Genomic DNA, 19,290 nt, shown 5'->3' with positions numbered 1-19,290 from the left:
GCTGAAATTTTCACAGGTTTGTTATTTAATGCATATGTTGAGATACACCAAGTGTAAAGACTGGTCTTTGACAATTACCAACATTGTCCAGTGTCTTTAAGCAATTAATATAGACCCTTGACTATCATTATAAGATGACCTCAAACCGTCGAAGTAAAACTTCCCATGGTATTGTTAACCAAGAGCGGTTTAAGATGGCGGTGCCTTAGGCTACAATTTTATTATGAACGTTGAGGGCACACTATCATTGTACTGTTGGCTCGTGTTCGGCACGCGCATAATGTTTTAGAAGTTTATACAGCAGTGAAACCATATGGAACATAAGAATGGAATAAGACTAATGTTAAAAGTCTAGGCCGCTATGCATACACATCAATTAATTATGGCAAGATTCAAATACTTTATCTTGACTGAAAAAAAATCATGCGTTCACTTTGTGAAATCCTTATGATATGGATGACGCCAGGAAAAGGCTATGTTTGGAACATTACAAAAAAGAAGCGTCGGAAAACTTTGGAAAGGTTCCATTATTCTGAAAGAGAACTTATTATCTACAGACAGCATCCCAATGTTTAAATTACCAAGAATATAAACACTAAAGACAAGACATTTACCCAGTGCCGCTTTGTTAATGAAACTCAACCGAAAAGCCAAGCTGCGGACTTGATGTTAATTTAGAAAGTTCTTATCTTAGCACTTGAGAATTTGTGCCACCAGACATTGAGAGAGTTCATGACAAAAGAAGCAGTTTGTTAACCACGTATTTCAGTATGATAAATCACATTGCAGTGGCTGTATACACAATCTTGTAGTGAATGAAAAGACCACATTAATTTCCCGCGTAAAAGAAAGGCTGTCAAAATGTCAGCGGAGTAATATAAATTATAATCCTTTGTGTTGCGACTTCATGAAGACTGCACAACGAAATGTCAACCAAAGCATACACTTGACCACACAACTATTCCATTCACAGGCAGGATTGTAATTTGTACACAAACTAAAACAAACACAACAGTCAAAACTTAACAGTGTAAGTAAACTACGTATTGAGACTGGCACAGCGTTTAGACCCAATCAGTTGAAGAGTTATACAGCAAAGAATTCCCGGGTTGAGAAAAGAAAGAACCAATGTTGTTGGTTTATAATTTAATCCAATGAAGGGGCTGTTTACAAGAGACAAGGACCAATTGATTACTGATTACCTCATACTGCGCAGTATTCGACAATTACTCCACTTGGACTTTAACATTTAACAAAATCAACAACAGGTTGTTTAAAACCTACGACTGTTTAATGTATCGGTTGCACTTTTTGGTCGGTTAAAACTTATGAGACAAAAGGACATCGTGAAAAAAAGATCCTAAATGAAGACTTAATCAGATGTAAACAATAAGAAATAATGTTCTCTCTCTCAACTTTATGGTAGAGAGATTCAGGACAAATTGTGTAACGCAAACTGAAACTGTTTGATTTACGAATTATTTTATTTATTGTGTCATTTTGTTTGTACAAATTTAATTTCCAATTTATTATTTGTTGGGGAAAATGGAAAAAACAAACAACAAACGAACACCCACCCCCAACAAACAGACAAACTAACCAAAAACGAGCACACACATACAACAGGCTGAAACAGCGCGCTTGAAAATGACATGTGGACAATTGAATGATTTGAAAAGAGAAAGTGAAAGATCGGCTCAAACCACACCAAGTTTGAAACCTAATAATGTTTTGTTTCTCTTCTGGTTCATTTGAGTTTCTTGTCATACACCCAGTTCCATTGTGTAGCTTTTATTGTCTGTTTCCTGAACACAGCCACTAGTGTTTCTGCAATATTAAAATGGATCACTAAATGCAGAAGATAGTGACATGTGCTTGGCAATATAATACAAGCACATGTACAATCATGATCGATTGTAGACCGGATACTGTACGGCGTTTTCTAGTACATGGCGCACCCCCTACGCCCCGCCTGAAACTACCCGGTAAGCCCAAGCGAGATTGCTCTGCTACGTGAATGGGGCGACACTTGAAAATCACGCCGTACGATTTGAGCTCTGCTCGCCCCCTACAGCGCCCACACGCGACCAAATCACGACAAGCGCATACTACACAAGGGGCTTATAATACCTTAGACACACATATATACATTGGGTCATATTATCACTGGTATTATGATGTTAATTGCGATTGGTGTATTACTATTAGCCAGTGTATATAAACATGTCGTCAAATACGGTACTTGGTTACCTTACCAAAGGCCACGCCCTCTTTCATTGAAACTCCTGCAGTAGAAGTGTCAGGATCCGCACTCGTCATCGACTCATTGACCAATCAGAGAGCTTATATCTGCTGTCAATCACGAGGCGCGGCATTAAAAAGCCAAACTTGTAGTGGATACCAGTGCGTGTATAATTCATAGGGCAGGGCAACTTATACCGATCCAAACAGTTGTAATGTGCACGGCAGACAGTCGGTACAGATATCTGGAATTTATTACCGTTTTGGTTTCTGCACGTGGGATACGCTCCAAGACGCAATAAATTAACGCAAAACAAGTGAAAAAGAGTGAGGAAAAATGACAACTGTAGACGCCCGAACCATAGCAGGGGAGCCTCCATACACCTATGCACCGGCAAGTTCCATAGCTAGTCTACATGCTCAACATAGTCTGCATGTACCTCATCTTTTATGTCGACTTGATCGAGACCGTGGGGAAGATAAACCCCCATTTGGTGGTTTACTTGCCCCTTCCCCACTCTACCATACAGTCTTTAGACCCCAAGCTTTTGGAGTACCTATGCCTGGTGTTGGTTCATTACAACTCCCCCGTCATCATCATCATCTTTCAAACAATCAGCAGAATAACCAGCAAGTTCAGGCACCTGCCTCTACAACATCATTTCTCGTCAAAGACATTCTATCTCAAAGAACTCCAATCCATAAACCCATCCCCAAACATCCAGCTTCTTGTACCACCTGTAATTGCCTACGGCAAACTCAGCAACAACAGCGGAATGGAAGTGGTGGTAGCCGAGGGGAAGGGAGTGCCTCACCCGCGGCAGGTGTGGCTGCTTGTGAACATGGCTTTGGTCTTAAATTCGGCGTCAATGCAATATTGTCAGCAGAAGCCCGCTCATCACAAGGTATGTACTTTCTACTTTGTAAATAAATCAGCAAATAACTAAACAGTCACACACAAAAATGTTTGATGTGGTACTTGTTTCTATCTAGTCTTATGATAGTAGTAAATGTGTTAGATGCGCCAACGACACTCATTAACTTTGATATAACTTCCCAATCCAAAACCCTTGCGCCCAACGCGCAAGTCTTTTTCATTGTTTGCATTGTTTTCCAATTTGTTGTTTGTTTCTGTTTTGTTGCTTTCATGTTATTTGAATTGTTGATCTTTATAATGCTTAAGTTTGCCGAATTTGGGGAACTTTATATTGATTTAGTTGGCTTCGGAGTATACCTATGCCTTGTGTTGGTTCTTGACCGTTCATTACTTTTACTTTAAAATCAGTGCAACTTCAAAAGCTTGTCCTTTTATTTATTTTGTTAGTATTTAAATGCTTCAACAGCTCAAGTCGTAACCGAAAAGCCCTATACACGATAGAGCTCATAGTTTATTTGTCGAGGTAGTGTTTTTCATCAGCTTTCAAAACAATATTTTTAGTCACAACCGATGCTCTCTCCGTCATTTTTCGTCATTTCTAAATTTGCATCTTGTCCTTATTATTGAACCATGGGAGTGATGGTTTTTCGCATGTACTGAATTTTAAAAATCACCATTAAAATGTAAGTTTATAAAATAAATATTATAAGCCAATTATTAGATTTAGTTGTTGCTAAAATTCTACTAATTTCGTCGTAATTATGATCACTCAAATCAAACCATTTAATTTTGTCTCTTTTCGGCTGCCGTATTTTTCGCTGTGAGTGCAAACACCATGTTCGTTTATTAATCTTGAGATTTACAAAGTGCAATTGGTATCTTAATATCAAACGACTGAGTAAAACATCCTTGCCGTTAGCGCCCCTCGCACGCTCAATATAAAACGCGTATTAACGTAATTAAATTATGGGTATAAGAATTGAGCCTTAGGGTTGTGTGATGTATTGGTTAATACGTCCGTTTTGGACGCTGTGTACGGTAGCTGGTGTTGTATTGCTAATTATCTACCGTTAAGAATCGTGAAATGACGGCGGGGCTTGAGTCGCTGTGCACGGTAAATCCACGCCCAGCGTGGCTTACTGCAACCAAAGACTATTGGTTGAATGCTCCTTTATTAAATCCGAGTTGATATATAAGCTCTTCTGTGAATGGACGCCAGCTGTCAACCTCTTATAAGCCTTACTGTGATTGGCTGTTAATTTGTTTTTTTCTTTAATACTACAAACAGCTTGAACACAAAAGCGACCATTTTATCTGAATGCTTTCTGTACTAGTCATTAACATAACTATAATGAACGTAATAAATATTATAAAATAAACCAATGTTCAGACCGTTTTAACTTTCATTTGAGACTTGTATATCAAGGATCATATTGACTTCAAGTTGCAAATTTCCCATCTCCATTTCCTGAAAACAAACCACCAACTTGAATTTCTTATCTCATGCGAGGGAAAACACCTCACTCAGTTTTCAAAACAATTTACTTTTGTCTCTCGAGGTGTGAGGAGTGTGGGCTTGATAAGACTGATTAAGACTAAAAATATCGCTTAACATCCGTGTTGTTTCGTATTGTGATCACATTTGACATCCTTTATGTGGCAATATTTGACCTACTGACATTGAAACAAACTGATTTCTTTCACTTCAATCGCTCGACATTAAATCAATAAAAATCACTTTCGTTTTGTGTTTTGGAATTTACTCAAAAAACAAATTAATTTAGAAGATACATATCATGGCATCAAACGAATTTCTTAATAGGCATACATGATATTCAAATAACATCCCAGTAAGATTTCAGAAGTCAATACTTATTTGGGTGTGGCTTATTTTTGAGATTGTCTTCAGTTTCTTGTATAACTATTGTCGTCACTGTTTTCCATTTATAGGTGCACCAACATCTACAACATCTACACTGAGTGGTTACAAACATCTTGGAACATCTCTTGCACATCTTACTAGTAGACCTATCTATGGTTCAGGTATGACGTCATCAATGGCTAGAAACCCATTCTTACCAGGTTCGTGTTTTCTTCAAGACATAGTTTAGCAATAACCAAGAACAGAATCTATTGGTGCTGGCTTCAAACCTAAGTACACAATAAATGTTTTAATTTCTTTTTTTTATAATAATTTATTTACTTTCCAGCTTAAATCATAACAAATTCGATTCAACACAGTTGAGAAAATTACATTATTGGCCCAAATCATTTGTCAAAATTAATTTAATTCAACTTCCTGCGTCCAGCAACTGGTTAAACCATTACAATAAACAACTACAATAAGAAACCCAGATAGTCTCATTCAAATAAATCGGGAGTATTTGATACTCATTTTGCAGATGCAATAACGGTTCATTTCTGCACTTTCATTCCAACCAAAACAAGTTAATTTTTATGGTCTTCAGTTGATGATTTTCGTGACAGCTACCATAAAAAGTTATGCACGCTTCTCTGCACGTAAAAGCAGTAGACAGTGTACACAGTTTTACTCGTTATATCGTGAGGGTGGACCCGGGGGATGGTTGAGTTAACCAACATGCCATTTTTTAATGCATTCTCTTATTTCCTTTAATTATGAAATGAGTTTTGACACATGGTGGGAAGGTCGAGGAGACTGATAAAGTAAATGCGTTTCCAGGGATTCCCTAGTCTGATTTATTGTTTTTTGGGGGCTAGGAGTTCCATAATATCGTTGTTCTTTTAAAGCATTATGCAACACGTGTATTGCCTGTTTTACATGATGACCGCATTGCACACTGGGCGTTTGTGGTAATTAAACAATGAACTGGTTCGTGCTATGTTAGGGTAATCTGTGTTTTCCCGATCGTATAAATGGTTCTTTTCAAATTTTGGACAAAAATTGATCGTTGGTTTTAAACATTTACAACTCTAAGATACACTCACGTTGTGACAATGTGGAATGGGTGGGAGAGGTGGATGCAATTGAAGCCCAATAACGACAAATTGAAAGTGATTAACACCATTGCTTTCTGATTGAAAAATATAGTTAGTGAAACCGAGGTTAGAAGGGAAAGTAGTCGGACCTCTTGTGCACTTGTTATATAACTGGTAGCGAGCATACATGAAACCAGACAAAAGCTTGTTGAAGCATAAGGAATTAGATGGATTGCTAACTTGCTTCATGGTACGTCAGTTCTCAAGTACCTTCTATTGTTACAACTCCGCCCATCTCAAGTGGACGTTATGTCTACTCTTCATTGTACACTGACAAATCCATCAACAACCCATTGCTAAATAAAGAATTAAAATGACAATGTTTCAGAGACTGCGTAGCGCTCTGTATTACTATTCTCCTTGTTGGCGCACCTTGCTTGGCTGCTTTTTAGAAAGTATATACACAATTAAAATCTCTGAATTTCAGTTTGTTTTTAACTTTCTAAAAGAAAATCAAAATAAAATCGGCTTCATTATGATAATGATGAAAATCTGTTCGAAAAGGACAAAGGGAAAACCAAACTTTTCAAAAAGTATAAAAGAGATTGTTTTGTGAACTGACCAATTAGCCAAGTAAACATGATGTTTTATAGTTGCATGGTACATCAGTTATATACTTCTCCAGCTTAGCGTCCTTGTTCAATTATAGAGCAAGGACTTTGGTGTATGATTCATTTATAGCGACAGACTGTCCATGTATCGTTGTAATTTAATCATTGTAACCAAACCAGGGGGTCATGCCACCCGCCCCCTTGAGTTAGCTCTGAACATGTTTGTGCTTTACCGAACGTAGTGCCGATAACCTGTACAAGTTTAGTGTCCATGGTGTAACTGGTAATTACTATCCATGACTGGACCATACGCCTGGCCCATCAATCCACCTCTAACATCGCCATAAATCTCAATAGGCCAAAACTTGACAAATAGGGTCATTTTAGTTTCAGCAACATAAATAACAAGTTGTTATAAAAATGTCTAAATTAATTTTTAAAGAATGAAGTACAATTATCACACGTGATTTGCTGTGGCATTGGGTGAGATTTAAACTTACTTCAATAAACACACAAATCTTTAAAGAATACTATAATAAAAATTATTATAATTAATGTTTTTTTTTGATGATTTACTAATCAATTGATCTATTATGCCAATTTTCTTTATCTACTAAACGGAATCACACCCTCAGACTGACATGGGCCGTTTGACGAAGTACCTGAGTGGCCACACAGTCGTTGGACAAAAATAAGAGAGACCATTTTTTTCTGAGCGTTTTTATAATGTTGTGCTTGTTTATGTGTGACCCAATTTAAGGTTGAACTTTTCTTCTGTATTTGTTTTTTAAAGTGACTCCATCTTCGGTAATACCCGTTCCAGGGACATTTCCTTGGCCGGGAGTAGCGAGGGGTAAACCCCGCCGAGGGATGTTGCGGCGGGCGGTGTTTTCTGATGCTCAGCGGAAAGGACTGGAAAAGAAATTTCAGCAACAGAAGTACATTAGTAAGCCGGACAGGAAGAAGCTGGCTGCAAAACTGGGACTCAAAGACTCACAGGTTGGTTGATTAATCTTAATAAGTTTATTTTCGTAAAACTAAACGTAAAACTAAAAACAAAGTTTATATGTTTCTGTCGCTAGCTTTTTGTTTTTTGTTTTTTTACGAATGATTATTTTTGTTCGACTCGATCTTTTCTTTTGCGATGACAGAAAGGTCTAGTTTCGGGCACAATGGTTTACAACCTTCATTGACAAATTGACACTGATTTACAAAAGTGGTCTTAGACGTTAATTGGTGTGATATATGTCCTTTAACCAAATAGAAAGGCTAATTTGTAACCGCAAGACAATAATTCCCAAAGCGACCGCCCGATATATCAATCAACATCAGATACACATTGCAAGATGAAAATGCGAACCCGATCCAAGCACGCGACACACATCCAACTTTTCACTTTATGTCTTCTAATCTCACAGGTTGATGAATTTCACGCATGTCTAACAGCATTTAATTACTTACTGCAATAATTCACGACATCTTAACAGATTTTCTAAGTTATGTGGTGATAACTTGGTAAACATATCAGCACCTACAGAATAGTACCCAACTTAACAATAAACGGCCTATATATACTGCGTCTTGCCCCCAGCAAGATGAAACTTTATATCATGGAAACAAGCCTAGATCAAAATAAGCCATTTTCTAAAAATAACTTTATATTGAGTTAATTTTGAAGACAAAGAAACTTTTAAAGGTATAGACAGAGTAAAAGAGACATCACCCAAGTTCACAATACAATTTTTATGATTGTTGTTACAAGTGAGCAATATTGTATCATTTAAATCAACATGTGGTACGGTATGCTAATGAAAACCTTAATGACGGATTGTGAACAAATAAAAGCATGCTTTACTTTAAACACACAACACACGCACAGATCAGTTAAGCTTGATTTTGTTTTGGTCAAGTTGAGGTTTGGAAAAGACTGTTGGTCTCATTAATTCAGGGACGGGTGCTTCCTTGGATGCAAAGAGCAGAAAGTCGTAAAGTTTTACACCAGCGAACTGGTAAAAATGTCTGCGCGGGCTGCCGCTCCATAGTCTCAAGATAAAGGTCATTGCGCAGTGACCTTTACGAGATGTACAAAAGACTGCTTCGTGCTGAACAAATCAGTATTTTGGTTCGCAATAAAATGTCTTATTAATGAACATTGGTTTGTTTGTGTGTTATTTGATGATCAGATAAATTAATAGATTAATGAGTGGCAGTGCAATATTACAATCAAAGAAGGTGGGTTTCATTTGCTATAAATCATTTTCAAATCAGTAAAATTTGACTTAGTTTTAATTTGGAATCTCGTTTCGTCTTGCTCGTTTAAATGCATTCGAACTTCTTCATCTGACTGTATATCTCGACCCAAACCTGATGACGTAGCATGACGTCACGAAACAATAAGTGTTTATAGCAACACGTTGGTCGTCCACTTATTAACACAAAGAAAATGATAAACACAATAGAGGGACAAAAGACACATTCTATTATGTGCAATAGCAACAAATCTATGTGCGCATTGTCCGTGCAGTATGGTGCTATAAACTGTAAAATCTTGTTTTATGGGCCAAGCTATAAATTATTATGCTCAATCGGAACGGGGGATGGGTGTTTAGTGGAGCGGCTATTCTAAGATTGCAACATGAATTTTATTGGGTAACTTATTATTTGGGAGTCGGTACAGCGTCTGTGTAAGTGAGGATACTACATTATTGGTTAACTTATTGAAGTAGTGTCCATTTCATCCTCGCTGTTATGAAATTATTATGAATACAGATTCTGATCGACCTACTAATATTAAGTTTTATTGGTTACACTATTAGTGTATTATTTACAAACACTCTATAAATCAGGCAGATTTTAGTCGATATAAAATGTTAGTACTAGATAATTAAAGCTTTGTTTACCTTCAGATTATCAAAGAATGGCATAATGACTCTAATACAAAACATAAATCATTTAATTTGAGATCTGAAAATCCGTCTCTATATTTCTCATTTTCTTTTTAAGCAAAGTCAAATTTAATCCATCGACTACTGCAGCTATAATTCTAGAACCAAGAATCACTTTCATAGCTTACTCTTGATAAAATGAGTTGGATGTTCATAATGTGAACTTATTTGAACTCCAAGTACTGCACTCCGCCGGGGACGGGGGGGGGGGGGGGGGGGGGGGTAGGGGAAACCGACCCCTTTTCGGTCTGCTGCGATCAGTTTAAATGTCTAGAACTATTTGCTTCGTCAAAACCAATTAAGATTCTGTTTTAAGTTTCCGTTCATATTTAAATGAGTAGTGATTAAACCCGATACAAGTTATGCATTCCACACTGACCCCTTTTGAAACATTCATAGGATAAATTCTGTTTTGGCTGGTATCGAATTTTGTGGTAAAAGTGCGATTAAATTAGTGTGGAAATAATGCCAAATAAACCCACACCAGACCTGCTCATGAATGTGCTTAGTCCGTGAATTGTAAGGTATACCTCATTGCTTTAAGTGGTTGCTCAAGCTATGCCCAGTCGTCCCACTAAAACCAACCAATCAGATTGCGTATTGTTTTTGGAGCCATCCCTATGTGCTTGCTAACCCAGATATATTTACATGGATTGTGTCGTTTTACTATTCAAACAACAACTATCGTGTTGTCGTCTACAAACAGGATCCGATGTGGATTGTAATTAAAGAGAGGCCCCATGGGGTTTGTTGATGGGTAAATAGCGAGGCTTGGATGTCCAGATATTTTACAGTTAGGTGAACCGGCGAGTTCAAAAACACTGGCTGCAACAAACAGAGACTGGGATTAACAACCAAAAATAAAAATCTCAAAAATTCTCCCTTTCTTGACACTTATTTAATCCATTACAGAAAAGTCCATTTTTAAGACGCCACAAGCATAGATAATTGACCACCTCTATGCTATAAGAAACAGTAAATCTTATTTTTGGTAAATTTCCTTTTCGTTTCAGGTCAAAATCTGGTTTCAGAATCGTCGAATGAAATGGCGTAATTCCAAAGAGAGGGAACTACTTTCATCAGGAGGGTCACGTGAGTCTACCTTGCCAAATAAGTCCAATCCCAATCCAGACCTTAGTGACGTAGCTGAAGATAAAGAGAGCCCGGATGTAGTTAGATTAAGAGATACAAACTCTGACATAGAAGAGATGGAGTCACCTGGAAGTAGCCCATGTTCCAGTCCGTTGCTAGGTGACCAGGTTACAGAGGATGTGCGAAGAAGCCCAATGGTCAACGAAAGAGAAGAGTTTCAAGAAGACGAGAAAGATGTGGATGTCATGTGATGTTGTAAACATCTTGGAACATTGCCGCTGGTTCTAACAGAACATAGTTTGTGACGTCATGGAGTAAAGGTTTTCGGAGGATGACATTGATGTTTTAGATAAATCAAGATGACGTCAACAATTATCATTTCTTCGATACTTAAAGAGCAATAAAACATTGTAAATAGTTTAATTATTAACATCAAATGATTATTGATCAAAATTTACGAATAAGTTATTTTCATATGTCTTTGCGTGATTTTTAAAACAGATCTGTGCATTGAGGATGCTTCCAAACTCCATTTAATGTTGTGCATAAGATTTAGTTGGTAACCTACTGGATATAAACGGTTTCTTTTCGCCTCTCATTCTCAAAGTCGTTTAAAGCGGCAGTTTACATTTTATAATTCGTTGTTAGGGAAGGTATTTTGGTAATCACTCAACAAATTAATGGCGATACAAAGTTATTGGTTAGAAGCCTACAGCATTTTTTGGGTAAAATAAAGCATTTTGTGAACCAAAAACTGAATCTGAGAAGCGTTACTGTTAAATGTTTCTCAGACTGGCACCAGCGTGTTTCAACAACGGATTGTCCTTCCTACTGCGTGACATAATCGCACTGAATTGTCCGTCGATAAAACGTGACCACATTCTTTGAAGTGAAATTTTCGAAAGTTAGTTTATTGTAAACATTTAAAGGATTAAAACAGCTGAACGGTTCAAAAACCCAAAGGTATACTTTGCCTTTAAAAGCAGTCAACCAGTTTAATTTGAGTTGGTTTCCAATAAAACAATATACAACAAGCTAAAGAAAGAAAAACAAAACCTTCTAGTTGATTAAAAAGAAATCATGCTGTTTTTATTTTAGTAAAGTTACACCTGTAATACTATAATGGTGCAATCTTGATATGTAAATATAATGGAAAATAGCTATTATTCTGAACTTGTTTTCTATTTAAATTATGCTAAATTCAGTCGTATTTTTATTCATTAGTTTTTTTTTCTCGAGTTGATTTCAACTACACATTTAATTAATTTGTCTTTTTGAAATAATTATAAATATATTTTGTACAAAATAACAACAACATCATACGAGCAAGGGTACGAAACAAAGCGAAACAATGTTGTTTCTACAGAACATGCTTTATATCAACAACAGAGGACTGACAGTTGTTTTAATTTTTAGACCGAATACTTAAGGATAAAAGGAAATGAGGCATTGTTTCTTAATCCCTGGGAGTAATAGAGACTGAAGTCTGGAACCCTGACAGATTAAGGGCACGTTTGTGTGAAATATTGACAAGAGCCCAACCGATCTATTAATTGGGATCTACATATAACAATTACTACAATAAGTCACAAGACCGAGTTCAAACAGTTTCATCAACAAATTATTTTTAAATAGTTCTTAAGGCAGCTTGTTTTATTTGCGGTTTCCGATAAATTTCCTCATTTTGTTGTAATTTTCATTGCTTGCTATGAGCTTTTCAGTATTGTTATTTATTTGTAGTTTTCATTAGTTTCATCAAAGTCGAGTTTTCTTTCATGTACAAAAACTGAATAAAAGTGGACAAAATTATACGAAGTTTGTTTAAAACTGTTAATTAATATCGGGGACGTTTAATCATTGTATTCGTGAAAGACACGGTTACAGGCACAACCACTGAGATTGATTCTACCAATATTACTCATTATTATCATTATAATAAGTGAGTCTCACAAAACAAAACAAAAACATAAACAAATCTAAACCTTATAAAATGCTACCTTTTATCAGTCCAGCCTAAATCTGAATTTTTCACTCTACGTCGTCACGGATCATATATATTTACAACAGAAAAAAATAAATCCCATAAAAGTAATTAAATGAATATAAATATAGGACAACTTTTGTGTATTTTCTAACTCCAGATACCCCATGCTGTTTTGTGAGGCTTTCACGTGAGCAGCAAAGCAATTAAAAGCGACAAATTATTCATCCATTATAACAAGCTTTGTTCTCTCCACAATAAAACCCATTTCAGCAAGCTGTTGTCCCGTTTAAACAATAAACTACACGTGCATTCAATTGATTACTCAAGGGAAATTTCAACACCATTATTTCAATCCATTAAGGATGTTTTTAAAATAATGTCACTGAGACTGCGAAGTGGTGATCGACCCACGAGTAAAGTGTGATATGTCGCTCTTATTAGCCCCATTCGAACAACACAAACACGTCTAATATTGGTGGGAAATAACACCTTTAACTCAACTCACACAGCTTTGGTGTCACAGAATAAATTTGTAAAAGTGTTTTCTTTCTATAGTTTATCACTATTATATCACTAGCAAACTTAGATTAGGATTTCAAACTGGCTTAGACTCAATATTCATTTTCTTTTTTCTTATTTTAAGGGGGGGGGGGGAGATTAGATACTATTGGGGTCAAGGGTGTGGTCTTTGAGTTTCAATTGACAGAATATATACATGTACTCGATGAAACTCTTGACTTGCATTTTTCCTTTTTTTTGAGCGGACAATACTTGTGAGCCATAAGAAGCTAAATCAAGCCGCTTCTGACCAATAGCAGACCTGGAACTGGTAAGGACGTGTCTTGAAAGGGACAAGGAAGTAATACAGGGTTGAGTCAAGGTCATGACACACAGAGCAATTCAGGCTATTTGGGGGGGGGGGGAACTGCACCGCATGTACAAGGAACACTTTACAAAGAAAATATTTCGGGATCACAAGATACATTCTTCTGGCTGTCACTCGCTTACTATCTCCCCAAAAAATTGAGAACATTCAAAGCTTGAATGAATGTGCTTTTAGGATACTGCTTGTAACTGCCTGGAATCACCAGTGCGTGCGTTCTAAACATTGTCAGGAGCCTTTATACAACTTCTGAATGAAAAAGGGGCGGGGGGGGGGTGTTCCAAAGGCTCGGACGGAGAAAGGGGTGTTCCAAACTAGAGGTCTACTTTGTGTGTGTGTTGGGGAGGGGGGGGGGGGGCGTGTTTCAAACATGGATATTTTTGTCACCTCTATACGTTTCGATTTGTACTGAGCCTAAAGTCACTAGTTGGCTGTTATGGGTGATGATTTTACACTTTGATGCGCTCGTTCTCAAATGCCATAAAAACCGAGGTCTACTACTACTATGTGTGGGTCGTATGATCATAATAGGTGATGATGTCATCGTTGTAAATAGTTACAAGAATTAGTACCCGCAGGCAACACAAACCACAAACAAACAAAAAAGACATCTGGCTCGTACACCATAACCAATTAATGCAATTGCATCTCCATCCAAAAATATCCAAAATGAATTCATAATAGATAGACGGTAATTACGAACAGATGCAGTTTTTATTCTATTCTCATCATTATAACTATACATAACTTTCAGGATTATCAACATTAAATAACCAATTATTTGCAATACAGTAATCTGTTGTGATGTTAATGATCATTTTACAAAAAATAGCGCCCTCATTAAGAAAGTAACAAACGCGTATAAAATGACTAAATACTTGGTTGATATTGCCAATTAAAGTGTGATAGTAAACTTTATAAATAATTTCCCAAAAGTTGACGAAACCAAATTGCTATTTTTAATTTTTTTTTTAATAAATCATCTCATAAATATTTCACATCTGAATATTACGGGTGTAGGCAATGGGTTAGTATTTTTGACGAATTAAAGGGTTCAATGGTGTTGCAAAGCCAGCTGTTACCCCATGATGTAAAGCGACCAGTACCTCGATCAGCAAGGCGCAAGCGGGTTGGGTTTATCGATGAAGCAAGTAAACATGGTCCAACATCAGAAACAGAGTCTAGTGGCAAGTAAATAAGTGAATATGAAGGGGACAATGCAAAGCACTCTGCCTACGATATAGCCCCGCTCAAGATCAGCTGGCGCAATAGACAAATAACCAATATTTGTCAATCATTGTCTAAACCTAACATTGATCAGTTTCAAATATCTTTGTAATGACACCCAATCAACACGGGAAGGCAAAGCTAATAGTGACACAAAATCAGAAACAGTATTTTAGGAAACTAGCAATAGAAAGGAGTGGTCAAACTACGCTACCTACATATGTCAATTTTCCCAAGTAGAAAGAAACCACAAGGTTTGTTCGTGTTTGATGAAGTGTCAATTTTATTGATAGTTGTGTTAAAAAACAAATCCAGCCTTGTTCGTCGCTTTCAATTGCGGTTAACATCGCTTTTCAAAAGTTGCAATTAAACACCGATCTGTTTTTATATTAGTTTGGGTTTATGGGGCAGGTAGACAAGTTATCGTACAGAGAATAACGCATATTCGGTAAAATCGTCTTTTTGTGATGCAATCATTTATATGGAAGTTTTCCATACTATTTTTCTGGTTGACTCTGGTTGAGTAAAAAAAAGACAATGACTCCATGTTATTAAGTGAACTTCTCCATCAAAGACAGAACATGGAAACCACATTTAAAACACGTAAACCCCTGTTTCTTCATTGCTTGAAATTACACAAAGAAATAATTCGATAAAACTTGTTCTTTTCAGGAAAATATGTATTTTAATTTGGAATGAAATTCTCATTGGTTATTCACGTGTACTATGATTCCGATGGGAAATAAAACACTTGTCATATCAATGCAAAAAGGTCATACATTATTCCATTTGTTATTCTTTTGTTACTTTAATGCAACATGTGACGGATTCAGTCTACATCTCAGTGTGCTATTTCCAGTCAAATTAACATCAGCAATACGCCTGGGCGTTTTGGAATAAAACACAGACTAATCTTTGAATACATTAGTATTAATAAATCGCTATCTTTTTGCTGAGTATTTTTTTGTCACTCTAAACCCATTGCAAAAAGAAACACAAACATAAATCAAAACAATGTGAACATTGATTTACATTTAAATTGTAAACAAAATAAATCGTTAGCTAGGTATCGTACCACATTAAAACACATACACCGTGCAATGACAATTGTTTATAGGAATTAATATTTAACTGGTGTGTTGGGTTGACGGGAAGAGGGGAGGGGAGGGGACTAGGGGGGGGGGCGACTAATGGCAGCAAACCATAATGTCGGACAACAATGGTCTCATTGCTATAGGAATAATGCCAAACATTTAAGTCTTTGTACGTCCATTGGTGACCACTCTTGTTTTATTATTAATTTAAAAAGAAAATTTCTGTTTTGAGCATTCCAATACTTCTTCTTGTCGCCAAAACCGAGAAAACACGACATGTTTGTTTATTTTGTTGGGTTACAATTTAGATGTCTTATCTAACATTCGGTTGACGATGACTCGCAACCCTCTACGCGTGCCAGTCACGTGCACAGTTGAAGCTGAATGAGATGTACTTGTTTAAGGTGCAATATTGCTAATACGAACCACAATGCTCGTAAACATTCAAACAAATATTCACGGCGAACCTTTGTGTGTGCTTTAATGTATGTGTTGTCTATAAGTGGACGCTTATTGTGAATATTTCAGTCTCAGTTCATGTTATAACAAAAACTATATATAACATTCCATTGATCCAGATGGATACCGAAATTATCATATAAATTCCATTATTATTGGAACTAACTTTTTTTTTAATTAGAAGGTTTCTAAATGAATAAATACATCAATAAAGTAAAAAGGTTTTGAGTTCATGTTTCCAGTTAAAAGATCAAAGTTCTGTCTGTGTGCACGTGACTCACACAACATGAAAGAAGACCCTCAGCAATCACGAACAGATGTCTCTATTTTTAATTTAAAAAAATAAATAAATAAAATGTAAAGTGAGGTTTGTAAATATCCGATGTGAATTATTGTTTACTGTTCACACTTTCCAGCGCCTACAGTCACAGTAGTGTTTTATTGATATGGATGCAGCGCTGGCAAAACACTTTATTTCAAACTTCCATTAAGAAAATGGTAGATGTTATGGTTGGCACTCCGAAACGATACTATAGACTGAAACAGATTCAAATAACTTCTAACTACATGTACATGTCAGTTTGAACAGCTTCCACTGATATGTTTTATATTTGTATTTTATTACACTTCACTCTCGCAAAACACAAAAACAAATATTAAAAATTCTATAAGAACAAACGAGCCAATGAGTGGCAAGGAGGAAGGTGACCAGACCTTTATAAGGCCGTTCTACTAACAAAGAATATTTCTACCGATTAATTGGCCTGCCCCGCCCCTCCAGATTAACAATAAAAACTAAACAGTCTCCTGACGATGACTAAAGCAAGCTAGTCGAAACGTTGAGACCAAACAGAACCGACTCCGCGGCAGTACAGTTAATTACGATCCTATAAGCTAAAGTAGTAGTCCAGTCAGTTTTATATACCATCCGCCCTGGTAATAGTTTAAAAAAAAGCAGGACAGTTCTTTTCAGAACTGAAAAGTCTCCCGAACATCCGATTATCTACTCCGCGGCAGTAGAATAATGCAAAACATATCTCTAAGAACAAACTCTACCTGGCAAGTAGATACACACATGGTGTTACCGCAAACCTAACCTAACTAAACACTAAAAAGCGCGTTTAAGGCCTTACGGACGGAAAATCACTTTCTACAACAGGGTCATCAGCAGTGCGAATGAACTGCTCTAGAAGTGTTGAGATGTAATGTAAAAGAATAAACTTCAATTCAAGTTTTTCAAGTAGAGGGTCCTATGTTGGTAGACCCTGATACTCTATACGAATGCAAACTGGTTCCAAACTGCCTACAGCGAGTAACATTGTTAACAAGTTGATTAAATTGGTTGCAGATGGTGTTGAGGTTTAATAATTGTCTAATTGAATCTCATCGTTATTTACTTCAACAAATCTCAAAGTGACAGGTATTGATCTTTTTGGCGAGAAAAATGTGTGATTTTTGTTGTTGAGCGGACTGCAGACAACGGTATGGTCGTCAAGGAGTTTTCAAGTGGTGTTCATGCGCACATGGTCATATCGACTCATCCATCGCCAAGTGGCAAAATTTCATAGACTTTGATTACTTTTGTGGGACGGCAATGGGGAATAATTCGATTTGAAACGAACTGTTTCTATTTGTTTTAATTTCCAGATGAAACTTTCGTCCGAAGAATACCACCTGTTGAAATAAGACTTCTGACGTAATCATGACACGTGACTTTCACTGCATATACACGCAACGTTAATGATATACAATATAGTCATAGAAATCATCATATGAATCGATGAAGTTTCAAAGTTCCAAATAAAGTCAATTTTTATACAGTGTTGAACCGTGACTATAAAAACAGCTGTTACAACTTTCTAATTTTCTGGTAACGAGTTTATCATAATAACAAAGCTATATGTTGATTATAGCTCTATACATAGATGTGGACGGTTAAGCCTGAATACAGACAGGAATAATTATCTATAGTGCAGAACTGGGTTGGTTTCCTGATGGGATTGATGCACACATTTTAGTCTTGCATTCATCTTTATTATTATTATCACTCGGTTTATTTCAGAAATAAAAGTTTCACACAGCATAATCATTTTGTTTGCTTGACTCAAGTGGGAGTTATGTCCATAACATTATCATCATTAAAGAACAAACTCATCTTTTTTATAATTAAAGTGACTTTGGCAGTGAACTCTACCTGCGATTGATTAAAAGATGAAGATATGTCACTTAAAACGTGTTGTTAATACTTATTGGTTAGATATTTCTTTTCAAATCCAAGACTTCTTTTATTATATATTACTTTCCACCGAAATTTATGAAGGATTACCAGCCTGTGTATACGCTGGTTACATTTTGAAGTTCAATATCTCTAGTTTTGGTCTTCAAGAATGTAAGATCTAGGTTAATGGTGGCCCAAGCAGACTCAGTAAACACACATATGATTCAGATTGACATGTATTATGACAATAAGTCTTTCACAGTCACACTGTCAAAAAGAGCCTGTATTATGGAGGCATGAGTACAATAACACTGTCAACACAGCTAATCGCAGTACAGCACGGCTTTCTGTATACAACGACACAATTAGTGTTGTTGTGTTGACAAGCTGTTTAAGACTTGGGCAAACTTTGCACATACAAAAGAACAACCAAGCATTGAATAACCAGGAATTCTTGCAGAGACGAAGCCGGAAAACTCTTAGCAACAATCGATGTATATGTATTTAGACCTGATTCTAATAAAATGACATTGTTGTATTTGGGTGATGGGAATACTACTGATGATGAAAACATCGGCTTGTGATCATAAGTACTATCCAACCAACGTCACCTTTTACTTTATGTAAACGAATAATTGTTGTTTAACGAGTTAATTATCTGTTGGTACAGTTTTAACGGTCTCAAAAATGCGAATACTAAA

At 36.4% G+C, this 19,290-nt stretch overlaps 1 protein-coding gene across 1 annotated transcript; it reads left to right on the top strand.

Annotated features, from left to right (window-relative positions):
* Positions 1-2,469: 2,469 nt before the first annotated feature.
* LOC139953747 (homeobox protein DBX1-A-like) lies at positions 2,470-12,527 on the top strand. The gene is made up of 4 exons (XM_071953294.1): positions 2,470-3,146; positions 5,069-5,200; positions 7,481-7,686; positions 10,646-12,527. Exons 1-4 carry the CDS (start codon positions 2,579-2,581, stop codon positions 10,973-10,975), a joined length of 1,236 nt encoding a protein of 411 aa, XP_071809395.1. The 5' UTR covers positions 2,470-2,578; the 3' UTR covers positions 10,976-12,527.
* Positions 12,528-19,290: the final 6,763 nt, after the last annotated feature.

This window comes from Asterias amurensis, chromosome 22, assembly GCF_032118995.1.
Source record: "Asterias amurensis chromosome 22, ASM3211899v1".
Classification (NCBI taxonomy): domain Eukaryota; kingdom Metazoa; phylum Echinodermata; class Asteroidea; order Forcipulatida; family Asteriidae; genus Asterias; species Asterias amurensis.
The sequence above is the reverse complement of the archived record's forward strand: the minus strand, read 5'-3'. Positions and strand labels throughout refer to the sequence as shown.

Excerpts from the sequence above, each read along its gene's own strand:
- LOC139953747 (XM_071953294.1), top strand. The coding sequence starts at position 2,579 with ATGACAACTGTAGACGCCCGAACCATAGCAGGGGAGCCTCCATACACC. Across the intron at positions 3,147-5,068 it reads AGAAGCCCGCTCATCACAAG|GTGCACCAACATCTACAACA; the intron begins GTATGTACTTTC and ends TTCCATTTATAG. Across the intron at positions 5,201-7,480 it reads TAGAAACCCATTCTTACCAG|TGACTCCATCTTCGGTAATA; the intron begins GTTCGTGTTTTC and ends TGTTTTTTAAAG.